At 42.9% G+C, this 17,235-nt stretch overlaps 1 protein-coding gene across 5 annotated transcripts in view; it reads left to right on the forward strand.

Annotated features, from left to right (window-relative positions):
• ANKRD50 (ankyrin repeat domain containing 50) overlaps window positions 1-16,921 on the forward strand; it is a 57,092-nt gene extending 40,171 nt beyond the window's left edge. For all 5 annotated transcript variants that reach the window (XM_077300349.1, XM_077300352.1, XM_077300351.1 and 2 more), the window contains 2 exons: window positions 6,501-10,051; window positions 13,514-16,921. In XM_077300349.1, coding sequence (XP_077156464.1) covers window positions 6,501-10,048 — 3,548 coding nt within the window. In that variant the 3' untranslated portion in view covers window positions 10,049-10,051; window positions 13,514-16,921. The remainder of the gene's footprint in view (window positions 1-6,500; window positions 10,052-13,513) is intronic.
• The last annotated feature ends 314 nt before the right edge of the window (window positions 16,922-17,235 follow it).

Genomic DNA, 17,235 nt, shown 5'->3' on the forward strand with positions numbered 1-17,235 from the left:
AGAAATGTCATAGAATACAACATATCATCTTCATCTTCATCATATATTATAATAGAGAACTGTGGCCCGATCTGCTGATATTTTAAATCCATGGATAGGGGCCACGCAGAAAGAAAACAGATTCTTCTGTGAACTGTTTGCAGACAAATCTGAAACAAGCAAAAATGCATAGAGGAGTTTAAGTCTCCTCAAAGCATGGTCTGTGAAGACACTACAGATACCTCCTCCAGACATCAACGATGGTGGCAAAGACTGATAGATTGTTTTAAATTATAATGAAATTGAATTGATAAATTCTGCAAATTATATGTGTGGGAGATAGCAGTGCGCTGTTATATCAGTTTGTACACACTATATCTGCCTCAAAACAAGTGTCATATAGTATTCTGCTTCCCCCATGATGAAACTTTACAAGTACCAGTTCCAATAAACACTAGTACAAACCTGCACTTAAAAAGATCCCTGCTAGGGTTACCAGGCCTGTCACTGCCACACCCAAGAGATTTAACAGATATGGTTGCTGCTGAGTCTGTGGACAGAGATTGGGAGCTCCGGAACAGAGACGGAGATCCTAAACCCATGTCTGAGATTCACCGGTTCCCAATGTGCAGCCAATCAGGGAACCCCCTTCCTCCTGCTTCAGCTATAAGCAGTGACTGGCAGATGAGTACAGAATATCTACCAGGGGCAGGTGATTGGCAAGCCTAAAAACTATAGGCACCATTTTATGCCTTCAGAAATTATCTGAATGTTTTTTCTTAGTCAGGCTGGGCCAGTGCAGAGCATTCTACAGGGCCTCCAGATAGAAAAGTCATTCTCATTGTGGAACCCATTCTAGCTCATTCTCTCTTTTACTGCGCTACTGTTGGTATACTCTGTGTTGCTTCTGAAACAAAGGATCTTATTAAGGGAGGGGCATTTGGTGTGCCAGTTTAATATTTTGCTGCTGAGAGATTAGTTCCTTATGAGTAGATATGCATAAAATGTTAATATGCACCTAGTTCTACTTAGATCAGCATATATTGGCAATGAAAATTATTCATATGTAAAACCCCAGCTTATTGCTCTGTCATTTAGATTACACATTTAAGATGCATTGAGTGAGGGAAAAGTCTGACAGTTTGAAAATTTCCATAGGACAGAGGATTACGATGCTAAGAGTTTAAGATAATAATGTGCAGTTGTGGAGAGGTAACTCATTTTGCAGAGAAAATCTATATAGTCCAAATACTTATTTAAATGACCCAATACCTCTATGGATGCCAGAAGCAAAACTTGGAGTGGATTTGTTTACAGCACTGAAAGCCAATTTAATAAATCAAGGAAATCCATTTTGAATCTCCTGTTGGGTAGAAAATGATGTAACATAGGAAAAAATCTGAACAATGCAAAAGCCAAGTTGTGGGACTTGAATTGGTCCTGGCTACTCTACCGGCTTTGAGTTCAAGTATTCATGAGATTGGCTCTGCTACTGAGTGAGCTTTCCTGCAATATGTGCTTTTTTTTAAATTCAAAGTAAATGGAAATGTCATTGATGGTGCACGGTGGATGGAAGTAACAGGAATTGGTTCAAGGTCGAAATAGATTTGACAGACATTTTTTTAAAAACTTGAATCTATGCAGTTATAAAAATGTATTCTCTGTATAGGCTGAGTTGAAAGGCAGATCCTATTTACACAAGGAGAACAGCTGGGTACTTTACAGTACAATTCTATGCACTGTGAAATTGAAATTATTGTCTTTTGTCTGAAGAAACTTTGCATAGGATTAAACTGATAGAGCAAATATATCTGTTCTCCGGAGGCAGTAAGCGTGTATATGCGCACTTTATTTTTATGTGTTGAGCTCCCTTTAAAGATGATTCCTGACGAAGCACCCAGGTGTGCTGAGTGCCACCTGCCAGTCACCCAGGGAGTGACACAGTATGTTCTCAGTTATTTAAAACATCTCTAGGCCTTCATTCCAACCCCAAATGAGATCCCCAAAGAGAGTCTGTTAATCAGACTAGAAGTCAAGAAGGATCAGTGCGGGTGGACCCATCCCAAATGGGCCTGTGACTCTTCCCCACGCACTATTAATCAGTACCTCTTCTGTGAGTTACTTTGTCCCTTCAGGCTAGAGCTATAGCACTAAGTCAGCTGTGGGATAAATTGCCAGAGGCTCTTTAAAATAGATTCAGGTGGGTAGCCATGTTGGTTTGAAGTAGCCAAACAAAATTTGAGTCCAATGGGACCTTTAAAGAGCTTGAGAGGCTCTTTAAGAAAGTCTTGCATTCAAAGTGGCCCTTGACAACACACTAAGGAATATTGCTGGGTGTCGCTGTTCACATCTTTTCCAGAAATAACAGTGATCCAGTTATAATGCCTAGTTCCAATTCCAAATAAGTGCAAAACAGTTTGTGACCCAATTTCATTTTAAAAAAGCATGCTCTGTGAATCATTTGTGCTCATTCTCTCCTTTCTCTTGCTTGTGTTTGCTTCACACATTTTAAAGATTTCTCTGTTAACCACAGCACAAAGTAGGTTAACAAATTATCTTGTCATAGATGATGCATGCTCCCCCACATGCAACCAGCTGGGTGACCTTGGGCTCGCCACGGCACTGATAAAACTGTTCTGACCGAGCAGTGATATCAGGGCTCTCTCAGCCTCACCCACCCCACAGGGTGTCTGTTGTGGGGAGAGGAATGGGAAGGCGACTGTAAGCCGCTTTGAGCCTCCTTCGGGTAGGGAAAAGCGGCATATAAGAACCAACTCTTCTTCTTCTTCTTCTTCTTCATGAAACATGTTAGATTTATGGTCTTGTTTTAGGAGCAGTGAATACTAAGGGGCTTAGGAGAAATGATAAATCTTTGGTACATCCTCCTTAGTTTCTGGATTTAATGACTGCTTGTTGATTGTTGGTGTTAGCAGTGGTCTTCTGTCTACGATCACTGTGCCGAGGTGTCACTTTAGCATCATTCCCTTAGCATATTTAGCAGTTTTGGGCAAATAGATTTTTCCAGATCATATTTTTAAATTCTTTTAATTCTGGGCTGCAGAGTGACTGCAGTTAACCAACTAAATTCTGACATGTGTGCGTGCGTGCGTGTGTGCACACGCATGCACATGTTTGTATTTGTGTATCGTCAAAAGAACGTTTAGGTGCATGCAGTCCTTGGAAAAACTGCCTCAGATCTTGCCTGCACAAAATATATAGATGTGTGATATAGATGTGTGTTTATTAATTTGGCAGCAAGTACTTACGTTGGTTGATAGCTAAGCAATAGGGCAGGTGTGGGTAACCTGTCAGGATTTTTGAGTGCCATGATACCCAGTGTCATTGCCGTTTTGTGTTCTGTTGCTGACTGTGAAGAAGGAGGAGGAGTTAGTTCTTATATGCCGCTTTTAACTACACGAAGGAGGCTCAAAGCGGCTTACAGTCGCCTTCCCTTCCTCTCCCCACAACAGACACCCTGTGAGGTAGGTGAGGCTGAGAGAGCCCTGATATCACTGCTCGGTCAGAACAGTTTTATCAGTGCCATGGCGAGCCCAAGGTCACCCAGCTGGCTGCATGAGGGGGAGTGCAGAATCGAACCCGGCATGCCAGATTAGATGTCTGCACTCCTAACTACTATACCAAACTGGCTAGGCTAGGGATTTCCAACCAGGGTTCCGGGGAACCCTGTCATTGCACAAACTTGCACCAAAGTTCAGATGACCACCAACATCACTAGATTTCACTGGAGCCCACTTCCCCTGTTGCTGTACAGGCCTACTTTTTCTCCACAATGGAAATGGTAAATGATTGATTGTCCGGCTCTCGCATCTTTCATCTGTACCCAGTTCTCTGAAGGGGATGTCACTACTTCTGGAGTTCCTTTATAGTCAAAAGGTTGAAAAAGACAGGTTTAGGGACTTCTGTATTATCGTTAGCATCGCTGCAGTCCTGCTGCCCATAACAACCAAGCATTCCACTGTAAGTCTTCTTCCAGCCACCGATTCCTCTGAAGAGGCTTTATTGGAGAGCTGAACACTTTGATCTCATGTGGTGTAAACATAATAAACATGTCTCAACACAGTGCTATTACTCAGTCGGAAAACTGTATTTTAAAGAATTGGGTATATTGCCTAAAGAGTTCATGTGACCATTTTTACACCAACATAATTGGGACCTTAATGATTATTTATGGCTTGGAATCCCACATTTTGGAGAGATCAGCTGATTCTCAGGTACCGCGTGCTAAGAGCTGAACACGATAGCTGAGGCTAGTTAAATACAGAAATGATGCCATTGCTTGATAAAGCAGTTTTAAATACATCTCTTGGAAATTTTGTGGTTTCTTTCACTCAGGCTGCTTCCAAAAAAGGTACGTGCAGCCTGTATAATGCTTTCTGAGTCTGAAAGAAGTACTTCTGGGAGGAATGCCAAAACCTGACACTATTTCCAAGGTCAAACAACTCAGTTCAGCAGTACAGAGCTCATATCTTAAAATCATCACACTGTATTCTTGCTACCTTACTTGGTCCAGAAGGCCTGATGACATATTCCATGTGTTTCTCCCCTGCCTTAGATAAAGGAACAGAATTATTTCCCCCGTTTCCTTCAGTCCTACTGCACAGATCACAAAATGCTATGTCAGTCACCTTTTAAATCTATGTGATGACACAATCACTTTTTAATTTAAACATAAACTTTTTCCAGTCAAAAGATAACGTTTTTTGCTGTATTTTGTACAGTTTAACCTTGGAAATATAAGCCCCAGTGAAAAGGCAGAGAGTAAATACTGTAGTAATTTTCTTACAAAAGGGAATAATCTACCCAATTCTTTGCTGTTTAAACTGTAATTGATACATATTTGATGTGTTCAATTCTTTTGATCAAACAGCGTTACTCCAATTGTCTGAAATATTTGCAGACTGTGTAAGTCCTCTTAGTTTCATTGAGTTTCACGTAGGCTAGACTGTGCTCCATAACATTTTCAATTATAATATGCCATATTTCTAAACAAATTAAAGAACCAGATATTCAAAAGGCATTCTTTTTTACCAACAGAACATGACTTTATAAAAGATATGCCCTTCAGTTCTCTGGCTGCACTCACAAGTAATGACAAACCATGGTTTGTCAATATGGCAATGGACTTTGGAAGTTCTCAATTTTTGTATACTCCTCCTCCACTCATCTATAGTGTGGATCCTGGAGGCTTCACAGGTTTCAATGTCCCTTTCTCCTTGGAAGGAGGGGCGAGATCAAAACACTGCTTTGTTTTTCCTTTCTGGACTAATAGCAGCCCTGGAGGGGAGGACAATTCTGATGAGAAGGCGAAAATTAGAAATCTCTCCCACATGACTGCAATTTAAAGGTTAACTATTAGCAGGAGATCTATTCTTGGTTTCCCTGTAAACCCTGTGAATTTTGGCTCTCATAGCCTCTCATTCTATCTGAATCAGATGGAAGGATGAACTGAAGATTTGCTCTTTTGCTTATAAATTGGGAATCCCAAAATGGTTTGGATGCCAAGTTTGGATGCAAGAGAACAAGCCAGTTTACTGGGAACCTGGAAATCAATGCTATCTGTGCTGTGGGAAAGAGAAAGAGAGAACATGGATTGTCAGGAATGTTAAGGTTCATTCCCTTGAAACCAAGAACAGCCTCTGTGTTTAATTACTTATTATCAAACTGAAAGAGCTGAGACCCTTGCCTTCATCTGTGGTGTCTGCTTCATGAGTATTTACAAACTGACTTCATGTGCTAAGGGGAAAACTCATGTTTAATTCAGAATAATTAAAGATAAAGAGAGAGCTTGGTTTAACATTCGGCTTCTTCTTTAACAATGTACTATCCGTTTTTCTTTGAAAATTAAACAAATCAAGCCAAGTTACAGCAAGAATCTTCAGACCAAATGGTAGGGCTCATTCTGGTGTGATTTCTTTTGGCATAATATTAGCCATTCATAGATATTGTACCATATACATATAAGGTACATACGGTATATACCTAATAGGGAGTGTGAGAGGGAAGTAGATGGTCTGAAATAATGCTTGTATGTAAATTGCAGGACTTGCAATTCAAAGGAATAGATCTGAAGATTTCTTTCTTTCTTAGTAAAGTCAGTATTTATTCCAGCTAGAAGACAACTACTGGGCAGTCTTTACACAAGCAAACTTCTTCATTCAACAGGCCTGTTCCGTCAGACTTTTCTTCATTTTATGGAAGATCAAGGCATCATTTTAAACCAAATAAAGTTGATAAGAGAGTGGCTACATCCCAAACCCTTGAGTTTTGTTTTCTCTAGTGAAATGTACTTGTGATTCTACAGAGAGGACCATGATATGGAACACTGTGACTTTGCTGTGCCTTTGCTAATATTGTAAAACATCTACTATGTTGTAATTTGTGTACAGATCACATCTTCTACATTTTACCTAGAGGTGACCTTTTGTAAATGAACAGCTAAAGCCTGTATGAAATTAATCTTCTGAAATACTTATTTTTTTCCTCTCTTACCTTTTTTATAGGCTTTCGCAAAATAAGTCTCGATGACCTCCGGAAGGCATATATTGTGAAAGATGTTCAACAGTATATTCTCCATCGCTTAGATCAAGAAGAAGCTCTGAGACAACATCTCACAAAAGAAACTGCAGAAATGCTGAATCAGCTTCACATTAAAAGCAGTGGATGCTTTCTGTACCTGGAACGTGTCCTAGATGGAGTAGTGGAAAACTTCATCATGTTAAGAGAAATCCGTGATATTCCTGGAACACTTAACGGCCTTTATCTTTGGCTTTGTCAGAGGCTTTTCGTGAGAAAACAGTTTGCAAAGGTCCAGCCTATTTTGAATGTAATTCTTGCTGCTTGTAGGCCACTGACTACAACTGAATTGTTTCATGCAGTATGGACCAAAAACATGGCATTGTCCTTGGAAGACTTCCAGCGCAAACTAGATGTTCTGTCAAAAGTTCTTGTTGATGGGCTCGGAAACACAAAGATCCTTTTCCACTACAGTTTTGCTGAATGGCTGCTGGATGTGAAGCACTGTACTCAGAAGTATTTGTGTAATGCAGCAGAGGGACACAGAATGCTAGCAATGAGTTACACCTGTAGAGCTAAGGATTTATCTCCACTGGAGGCCCAAGAATTTGCTTTGCATCTGATTAATTCAAACTTGCAACTGGAAACCTCAGAGTTAGCTTTGTGGATGATCTGGAATGGTACGCCTGTCAAAGATTCTTTGTCAACATTAATTCCCAAAGAACAGGAAGTTTTGCAGTTGCTTGTAAAAGCTGGTGCTCACGTCAACAGTGGAGACGATCGAACATCTTGTATTGTACGCCAAGCTTTGGAAAGAGAAGACTCCATTCGAACATTGCTAGATAATGGGGCTTCAGTAAACCAGTCTGATTCAAATGGGAGAACGCTGTTGGCCAATGCTGCATATAGTGGCAATCTCGATGTTGTCAATTTGCTTGTTTCCAGAGGAGCGGATTTAGAGGTTGAAGATACACATGGCCAGACAGCACTTACTTTAGCTGCTCGGCAGGGGCATACCAAGGTGGTCAATTGTTTGATTGGATGTGGGGCTAATATAAATCACACTGATCATGACGGCTGGACGGCACTGAGATCTGCAGCTTGGGGTGGGCACACTGAGGTGGTTTCTGCACTCCTTTATGCTGGCGTGAAAGTAGACTGTGCTGATGCAGACAGTCGTACAGCCTTAAGAGCAGCAGCCTGGGGAGGACACGAAGATATTGTGCTGAATCTGTTGCAGCATGGAGCTGAGGTCAACAAAGCAGATAATGAAGGCAGGACTGCTTTAATTGCTGCAGCATACATGGGTCATAAAGAGATTGTGGAGCATCTGCTGGACCACGGTGCAGAAGTAAACCATGAGGATGTAGATGGAAGGACAGCTCTATCTGTTGCTGCTCTTTGTGTACCTGCTAGTAAGGGGCATGCCTCAGTGGTGAGCCTTTTAATTGACCGGGGTGCTGAGGTGGATCATTGTGACAAAGATGGCATGACTCCCCTGCTGGTGGCAGCCTACGAAGGGCATGTAGATGTTGTTGACTTGCTGCTGGAAGGTGGAGCAGATGTGGATCACACTGATAACAACGGTCGCACACCCCTTCTTGCTGCAGCTTCAATGGGCCATGCTTCAGTTGTAAATACTCTGTTGTTTTGGGGGGCCGCGGTGGACAGCATTGATAGTGAAGGACGGACAGTTCTTAGCATCGCCTCTGCACAAGGTAATGTTGAAGTAGTACAGACTCTGCTGGACAGAGGATTAGATGAAAATCATAGAGACGATGCAGGATGGACACCTTTGCACATGGCAGCTTTTGAGGGACACAGATTAATATGTGAGGCGCTTATAGAGCAAGGTGCCCGAACAAATGAAATTGATAACGATGGGCGGATAGCTTTCATATTGGCAGCCCAGGAAGGTCACTATGACTGCGTGCAGACCTTACTGGAAAATAAGTCCAACATTGATCACAGAGGCTATGATGGGAGAAATGCTCTCCGTGTTGCTGCTTTAGAAGGCCACAGAGATATAGTTGAGCTGCTCTTCAGTCATGGAGCGGATGTGAACTACAAAGATGCCGATGGTCGGCCAACGCTTTACATATTGGCCTTAGAAAACCAGCTCACAATGGCTGAATATTTTTTAGAAAATGGTGCAAATGTAGAAGCCAATGATGCTGAAGGGAGGACGGCACTTCATGTTTCCTGCTGGCAGGGCCATGTAGAGATGGTGCAGACCCTGATCACGTACCATGCCGATGTGAATGCAGCAGACAATGAGAAGCGATCGGCTCTGCAGTCTGCTGCATGGCAAGGCCATGTCAAGGTGGTTCAGCTTTTAATTGAACACGGAGCCTCAGTTGATCATACATGTAATCAAGGTGCTACTGCACTCTGTATTGCAGCCCAAGAAGGGCACATTGACGTTGTGCAACTATTACTGGAACATGGTGCTGATCCAAATCACGCAGATCAGTTTGGACGCACAGCTATGCGGGTGGCTGCCAAAAATGGGCACACGCAGATCATTAAATTATTGGAAAAATATGGTGCTTCTACTTTAAATGGCTGCACTCCTTCACCAGTGCATACGATGGAGCAAAAACCTTTGCAATCAGTGTCTTCAAAAATGCAATCCTTAACAATTAAATCCAATAGTTCTGGGAGCACTGGTGGAGGAGATACGCAGCCGGCTCTACGTGGCTTGTCAAATGGGCCAGGCCATGCTTTTAGTTCTCCTTCTGAGTCTCCTGATTCTACAGTTGATCGACAGAAGTCCTCTCTATCCAATAATTCCCTGAAAAGCTCAAAGAACTCTTCTCTTCGCACCACCTCATCTACAGCAACCGCCCAGACGGTACCCATTGATAGTTTCCATAGTATGTCCTTTACAGAGCAAATACAGCAGCATTCATTGCCTCGCAGTAGAAGTAGGCAGTCCATTGTTTCGCCTTCTTCCACTACTCATTCCCTAAGCCAGAATCATAGTTCGCCAAATAGTGAGTTTGAATGGAGCCAAGTGAAACCCAGTTTGAAGTCAACAAAACCAAACAAAACAGGGAAAACAGAAAACTCCAGCAAATCTGGGTCTGCAGGGAAAAAAGTGAAGCAGAGCACAGCGTCCCAGTCAAAAGTCCTAGAATATGAAATGACTCAGTTTGATAAACGGATACCTGTTGCCAAATGTGGAGCCAATGTGCCACTTAAATCAATGCCTACAGACACTCAGTGCAAAATTATGGTCCCTCCTGCTCAGCAAGAAATCTGCCGATCCCAACAGCAGTTCCTGATCCACCAACAAAGTGGGGAGCAGAAAAAGAGAAATGGGATAATGACAAATCCAAACTACCATCTTCAGAGCAATCAGGTGTTTCTTGGCAGAGTTTCAGTCCCACGAACAGTACAGGATCGGGGGCACCAGGAGGTTTTGGAAGGCTATCCTTCTGCAGAGACAGAGCTAAGCCTCAAACAAGCCTTAAAACTCCAAATAGAGGGAAATGACCCAAGCTTCAACTATAAAAAGGAAACACCATTATAAAAGGTGAGCCATTTTGAGGTGTGGCAGGCAGGAATGGGGGTGCAAGGGCTGGGCCACAAACAAGGGAGAAAGGGAGCCCATGCCCTAATTAGGAGACATTGGACAGCTGCATTGAGTTGGGGCATGGTTGATATTCGTTGTTGACCTGTCAGTCCATACCCACATAAACCATTCAGTACTTCCTCTTCCTACTGCCCTTGTATAACATCCATGGAGTTACAGCACACTCAGTCCTCACGGCCGTAGCCTTTCCTCAGCAGCAGCTTGGCCTGTCATGTCACCTTTGACCACTTTGCAAATTGTAGATGTTCATTGAAATGAGATATTTATAATTACTGCTTTTGAAAGTGAAATTTTAATATTGTGCAAACTACTTGCTACTGTTTCAAAGTATCTGTACACCGCCCGTGGCGCCGCGGGCGCCACGGACTAAATAAAACAGTAAGGGGTTCTGGGGCGGGATGTGTCCGTGATGAGGAAGGGTCCGGATTGGACCCTTCCTCATGACAGACAACCGGAGGGACCAAACGGCAGGCGCGAAGCGCCTGCCGATTGGTCCCTCCGATTCCCAGCCCCAGCAACTGCGAGCCGCGCTCAGCGCGGCTCGCAGTTGCTCCCGGCCTGACGCAGTGAGAGGCGCGAAGCGTCTCTCACCGCGTCAGGCCGGCCCCAAGGAAGCCCCCGCCGCAAACACAACACAAGACTCCAGCCGCCGAGAAGCTGCAGAAAAAAAAGAAACACCCCCGGAGGAGCCTTTCGCCGCTAGCGCGACGAGAGGCAGCAGAAAAAAAAACCCCTGTAGGAGCTCCAAGCCGGCGCGCCGACGAGAGGCAGCAGAAAAAAATTAACCCTGTAGGAGCCTTTCGCAGCTCCAAGCAGCAGAAAAAAAAACCCCTGTAGGAGCTCCAAGCCGGCACGCCCACGAGAGGCAGCAGAAAAAAAAAAACCCTGTAGGAGCCTTTCGCAGATCCAAGCAGCAGAAAACAAAACCCTGAAGGAGCCTTTCCCAGCTCCAAGCAGCAGAAAACAAAACCCTGAAGGAGCCTTTCCCAGCTCCAAGCAGCAGGAAAAAAAACCCCTGTAGGAGCTCCAAGCCGGCACGCCCACGAGAGCTAGCAGAAAAAAAAAACCCTGCAGGAGCCTTTCGCAGATCCAAGCAGCAGAAAACAAAACCCTGAAGGAGCCTTTCCCAGCTCCAAGCAGCAGAAAACAAAACCCTGAAGGAGCCTTTCCCAGCTCCAAGCAGCAGGAAAAAAAACCCCTGTAGGAGCTCCAAGCCGGCACGCCCACGAGAGCTAGCAGAAAAAAAAAACCCTGCAGGAGCCTTTCACAGCTCCAAGCAGCAGAAAAAAAAACCCTGTAGGAGCCTTTCGCAGATCCAAGCAGCAGAAAACAAAACCCTGTAGGAGCCTTTCACAGCTCCACGCAGCAGGAAAAAAAAAGCACCTCCTGGTGTCCCCTGGATCCTAGCGCCCATTGCATTCCTGGTTGCAATGGGCTTTCTTGCTAGTTTAAACATATTTCCGGGTATTAGCATGAGCTACTTGTTTGCCTCCCATATTTACATCTATGTAAATGCTGTCTGACTAACTCAGCATAGCCCTGGCTTCGCGCGTCAGACCTCAGGAGCTAAGCAGGCTTGGCCACAGTCACTACTTGGATAGGAGGCCACCAAGGGAGACAGAGATTGCCATGCAGTCGGCAGGGGCAAATCACCGCGGTTCATCTCTTGCCTGCAATGCTCCATAGATGGGATCACCATGAGTCAGTTGGTGATCTACAGCTTGTTCTTCTCTAAACTAGGATTACCAGCTCCAGTTAGGAAATTCTTGAATATTTGGGAGTGGAGCTCAGGGAGAGTGTGGTTTCAGGAGGGGAGGAACATCGGTGGGGAATAATGCTATAATGCAGTGGTAGTCAACCTGTGGTCCTCCAGATGTTCGTGGACTACAATTCCCATGAGCTCCTGCCAGCAAACGCTGGCAGGGGCTCATGGGAATTGTAGTCCATGAACATCTGGAGGACCACAGGTTTGACTACCCCTGCTATAGAGTCCACCTTCCATAGCAGCCATTTCCTCCACGGAAACTGATGTACACAGAAATCAGATGTGATTCTAGGAGATTTCCAAATTCTGCCTGGAGGTCAACCAAATGCATGGTTTTGAGCAGAGTTCCCCTGGACACAAACTTTTTTAAAAAGTGCCTATTGATGTTAAGATCAAACAGCGCACAGTGGAAAGCTTTTACTTAACTAGAAATAAATGCTTATTAATGCATGTATAAACCTGGGCCCATGAGCTCTAACTGTAAGAAAAAATTGATCAGAATGGATTCTCTGAGTGCGGTGAAAACATGACATTTGACCTGAACATGAAATGAGGCAGATGTAGGTCAAGACACTGTTTTAAAGCTGTACAGAGAGCAGCTTCTGTTGATCAAAGAGAAAGATCAAAGCCTCCATGAGAGAGAGTACCATAATTGCTTGTAGGTTAAGTCTGTTATGAGCATTTATGCATCCAACCTTTTTTTTTAAAAAAAAGCAACCTGTGTTTAAGCAAAGGTAATATTATTTCATTTATTTAACATAATAAAAATGTTCATGTTTAGTTAAGGTAGCTGTGTCTTAGTCACCAAAATCAGTATCCCCACAAAGTGGAAATAAACAATTTTCTTCTAAATAGCATCTATCTCTATGCCTGAAAGTGGTTCTTACAACAGGTTATCAGATGGGTGACTAATTTTTATTTCGTTTTTATTATATTTTATTATTTGATTTATACCCCGCCCCTCCCAGCGTGCCAGCCAAGTTCTTTTCAACATTACCATGTCTATAATGTTTAGGCTGTGTTCTGTTATCAACTGTATTTCCATCCTGCCACCCATGATAAGTGTTTATGGGACACAGGCATGTGAGATAACATCGTGTTATGGGTGGAGTGGAAAGGGAGAACTCAATAAGGGATCCTGTTTTCCTCAGAAACACCCTGTGGAAAGCCCTATGTCATCTCTTGTGCCAGCTGACCATTTTTCATTTTCAGACCCTGAGGAGAAAACTGCAGAAAGAAAGTTTTACTGATCATTATTTTATTACTAGAGGCAAAGCCCGTTGCACCCAGGAATACAGTGAGTGCTAGCTCATACACCTGCACTGTGACCTTCCTGGGTTCTAGTCCTCCTTCCCCCTCCCCACTCCCTGCTCGATCTTGAGATCCAGTGTGGTGAAGTGGTTAAAGAGTAGCAGACTCTAATCTCAAGAGCTGGGGTTGACTTCTGACTCCTCCTCCGTTTGCAGTCATCTGGGTTACCAACATCCAGGTGGGTGTCTGGAGACCTTCAGGAATAACAGGGTCAAGCTGGTTCTGGGAGCAGTGACATATAAATCAAATGAATAAATAAAAGTAATGTGTGTGGTGATCTCATTGGAATGTAATATTTTAATTGATTTTGTTTGTTTGTTTTTAAGGACAGTTCCATAACACCATGACTAGAATGAAGAGCTTCTGCCTGCAATGATTTGCCAACTGGGCTGGGATAAAAGCATGTCTTGCTTGTCAAACCACCTTGAAAATTACGAATGTGATCACTGCAGTACAGTTACTTTGATTACTGTAATGTGCCTCAAAGTTTAAGGCTGCCTTCTCCATGTAACCTCCTGTGCTTCAAAAACTTTATTTTGAGTATTTTGTACTTACTACACAGAATAAGCCCTTTCCCCCCCCCCTTTCTTAGTAGCAGAATAATATATGCTGTATTTCTCTGACACAGCTGGAAAAAAATTAAGTGCTCAGAAATTTGGATTTCCTATTCAAAAAGCCTTGATCAATGTACACAAGCGACAATGGACTACTGTGTTCAAAAGCAATGCTTTCTGTATTTATTTTGTATTCCTCTGGCAAAAGAAAGTGGAAAACCATCAAAAGATGAGGAATGTCCTGTGCCACCTTAAAGACTAACCACTTTTCATGACATTATTAAAGACCCATTGAGCCAAAGCCAACTGTTCCAGTCATTTCCTTCTGTTCCATTATCAGCAGGGGTGTGGCCTAAGTTTAAAGTAGTTATATTTTAAGGTTCCACAGGACTTCTTTTAGCTTTTTTGCTGCAGCACACTAGGGGCAGGTTCACATGGTCAAAAATCCACACAGAGGCTCTCAAGCACCGCTAGAAATAGCAGTGCCAACACAGCAGCAATAAATGCCATTTTGGAAGGCCAACAACTGCTTCTGCAGTCCCAGGCTTAAAGGCCAGATCATGTGGTAGGGGTGGAGTAGGTTCCATCAGCCCAACACCTGATGCTGATTTTGAACATGCTAATTGATTGTAACAGGGCTGCTCTCTGCACCTGCATTTGCAATGCCATCGTGTATAATTAGTTTCCTGTATAATTCAAAATTTTCTCTCAAGCCAATCTTGTGCCAGTGTTGGCTAAAGTGCAGTACTTGTGTTTACGTCTGGTAAGTAGTAGAGGGGAGACTGTAGTACAATTCACTACGCCTACCACTCATTGTAGAAGTCTATCCATAAGGCCGAAGTGCTGAGTTCTTACAACCACTTTTTACATCATCCACTGAATGAGATTATTTTGTAGTCCACCCTTGTCTGCCTGCATTTCAAGATAGGTGCTCAAGCACCAGTTCCAGGCATTCTTCAGACAGCATCTTGCCTAACCCCAGGTTAGTTTGGGAAAGGGCACCCAGCCCAGTGCCAGAGCTACTTTATTGGCATGCAGAGGCGGCCATGTCCATTCTCTGGCACAGAGGCAGCAATTTCCTGGCAATAAGCCTCATTGGAGAAAATGGGGCTTGCTTCCAAGTAGACTTGACTAGAGTTGCTTTCAATTATTTGCCTAAGTCTGGCTTAAGAACCACATGTGGCTGTTCTGAGCATTAGTCCCCAGTGTGGCACCTGCTCTGCATTTCAGGAAAGCAGGCAAGGCCTTCTGGTTGGTGGGTGGTTTCCACCTTGAAGCAGTCACTGCTGAAGGAGGGTGTAAGTGATGAGCCTCCCTGAGGTTCATATCTCATGCCAAGGGGGAAGGAAAAAGTGTCCCTTTGGGCTGGTGTTGACTGCCGGTTGTGGAGGGTGTGCCGCTGACCCAGCACAACTGAGAAAGACAGTTGGAGCCCTTGAGAGCTACTGCCTATCTGAGTGCTTGTCTAAAAGGAACGATGGTCTGACTCTACATAGATCAACTTCCTGGACTATTTCAAAATATTGTAAAACTGGATTTTACATACCCCTTAAGCCTAAGTTGCTTCTATCTCAAATGTAAATAAAACATTTTCTGTGGCTGGAGAGGAATAGATGTATATAGAAAAAGTGTCCATATAATAAATGTATATGGCAGGAGTTACCCGAGAAAAAAACACAGTTTTATCTCCCAGTGTGTCCCCAGGTACTACTCTTTCATTGTTTCTGTATAAGTGAACTGTTACCCTTTTTTCCATGCATGGAAGAGGGGGGGGTATGCTTGGGGATGCTGCTGATAGATTAAAAACTGTTTTTCACCCTCACACTGGATGGCATACCTTCACTGAGAGTGTGCCCAAAGTCAAATGTAATGCCTTTCAGAATCCCCTCATGCACATTTGGGTTCAGATCTCCCTAACCTATCGCAACAACAGACATGTTGCTAGTTACTGGTAATTCTAAGATTAATTGCTTGTAAGAGATTTGTAAATGCAATACTTGGGCAATCTTGCAGGTAGCTTCAAGAGTGGTGTTAATGGCTTTAATAAGGGTGCCAAAATGTTACTGCCAGCTTGCTCTGAGCCTCAAGTACTGGGCATTTGCAACACCACACAAGAACCCAGCTCTTCTTTCTTAGTAGAAGTATGTTATGATTTGTAAAAAGGCACCCCAAAAGGCTGTCTTCCTCTCTGGATTTCACTTGTTGCTGGGATTGTATTTATTTAATTGCATTGTTTTATTACATTGTGTACTTTGTGAGTAGAGGATAAAACTTCTGGCCATTTTCACAAGGGTATATGTTGCAGAATAATACTGAAATTAAAATGAACCGATGGGGGTTAAATATTACTATGCCCAAAAATCAGCTAAGCAAATGCCCAGCTCATGTCTTCCAGAATCAGAATTAAATGTTCACACACATTTTCAGAGATGCTTTGGAATATAGCATGCTTTGTTCTCTGTTAAAATTACCCTCTTGACAAGAGTGTGAGATGGTCCTGCATTGCTTTAGTCAGAAATGACAGTTCTGGATTTCTTATCTCAATTGTGAATTGTTGGGTGTGGTTCACTTCCACTAAATGTGACTTGACAGGGCTTATCAGCTGTGATTGAACTGAATCTGAGACCATCTGCCTTCGCCATTCTGAAACTTTCTGTATGTCTTGTCCTCTTTTACATTAATCTTGTCTTGATTTTCTCCAAAGTCGTCATACAGAGGTAGGAAGGAGGTCCTAATTTATGATTTGGAGCATTTGTAACCGTACCATGTTCTTGCCAAGAAAGCTGCCTTAAAAGGGAAGCAAACGGCAATTTTGCTCTCCAAGTCTGACAGTGTTATGGTATAGTTATCCCTGTTAGTCCTTGTCAAAGTCAGCATTGGAAAATGGCTTTGATACACTTACCCCCAGTTTTTTCTTGTCAATTACGCTGCTATGCAAATGTCTGTTGATGCTTGACATCCTCCATTGGAACTTTTCAAACAACTTGGTGCACAGACAAGATGGTGGTTTAGTTTTGTTGTTATGTTTTGTTTTTCATTTTCCTGGACTGAGTTGTAAATAGCCTATAATGTACATTGAATTTCACATTGTAAAATTTTTATTTTATTTCTTGTATTATATTAAGCCAAAATCCCTATGTATATGAAAGTGCATAATAAATATATTTGCTTTTCAGCAGACATCTGTTTTCATTTTGCTTTTTTCCTCCCATCCTTGGAAGTAGCATTCCTAAATATATTTGAGGAACTGGAGTGAAATTTATTGGATAATTAGAGCATGTCTACACCAGCGCTACCTGGGCACATTCCTTTCAGTTCATCATGTTCCTCTTTTTCCTCCGGTACTAATCCTCATATATTTCCAATACACTTGCTCTCCTGTGTGTGCATAAAATCATGTTGATGCAATGTGAAATTAAAGGAGAAGAGAGAACTTGAGACGTCCTTTTGAGCTTCTGCTGAGATTGTGAAAGGGCAGAAATTGTACCTCACAA

The sequence above is a fragment of the Paroedura picta genome, chromosome 10 (genome assembly GCF_049243985.1).
Source record: "Paroedura picta isolate Pp20150507F chromosome 10, Ppicta_v3.0, whole genome shotgun sequence".
In the NCBI taxonomy this organism is placed as follows: Eukaryota; Metazoa; Chordata; class Lepidosauria; order Squamata; family Gekkonidae; genus Paroedura; species Paroedura picta.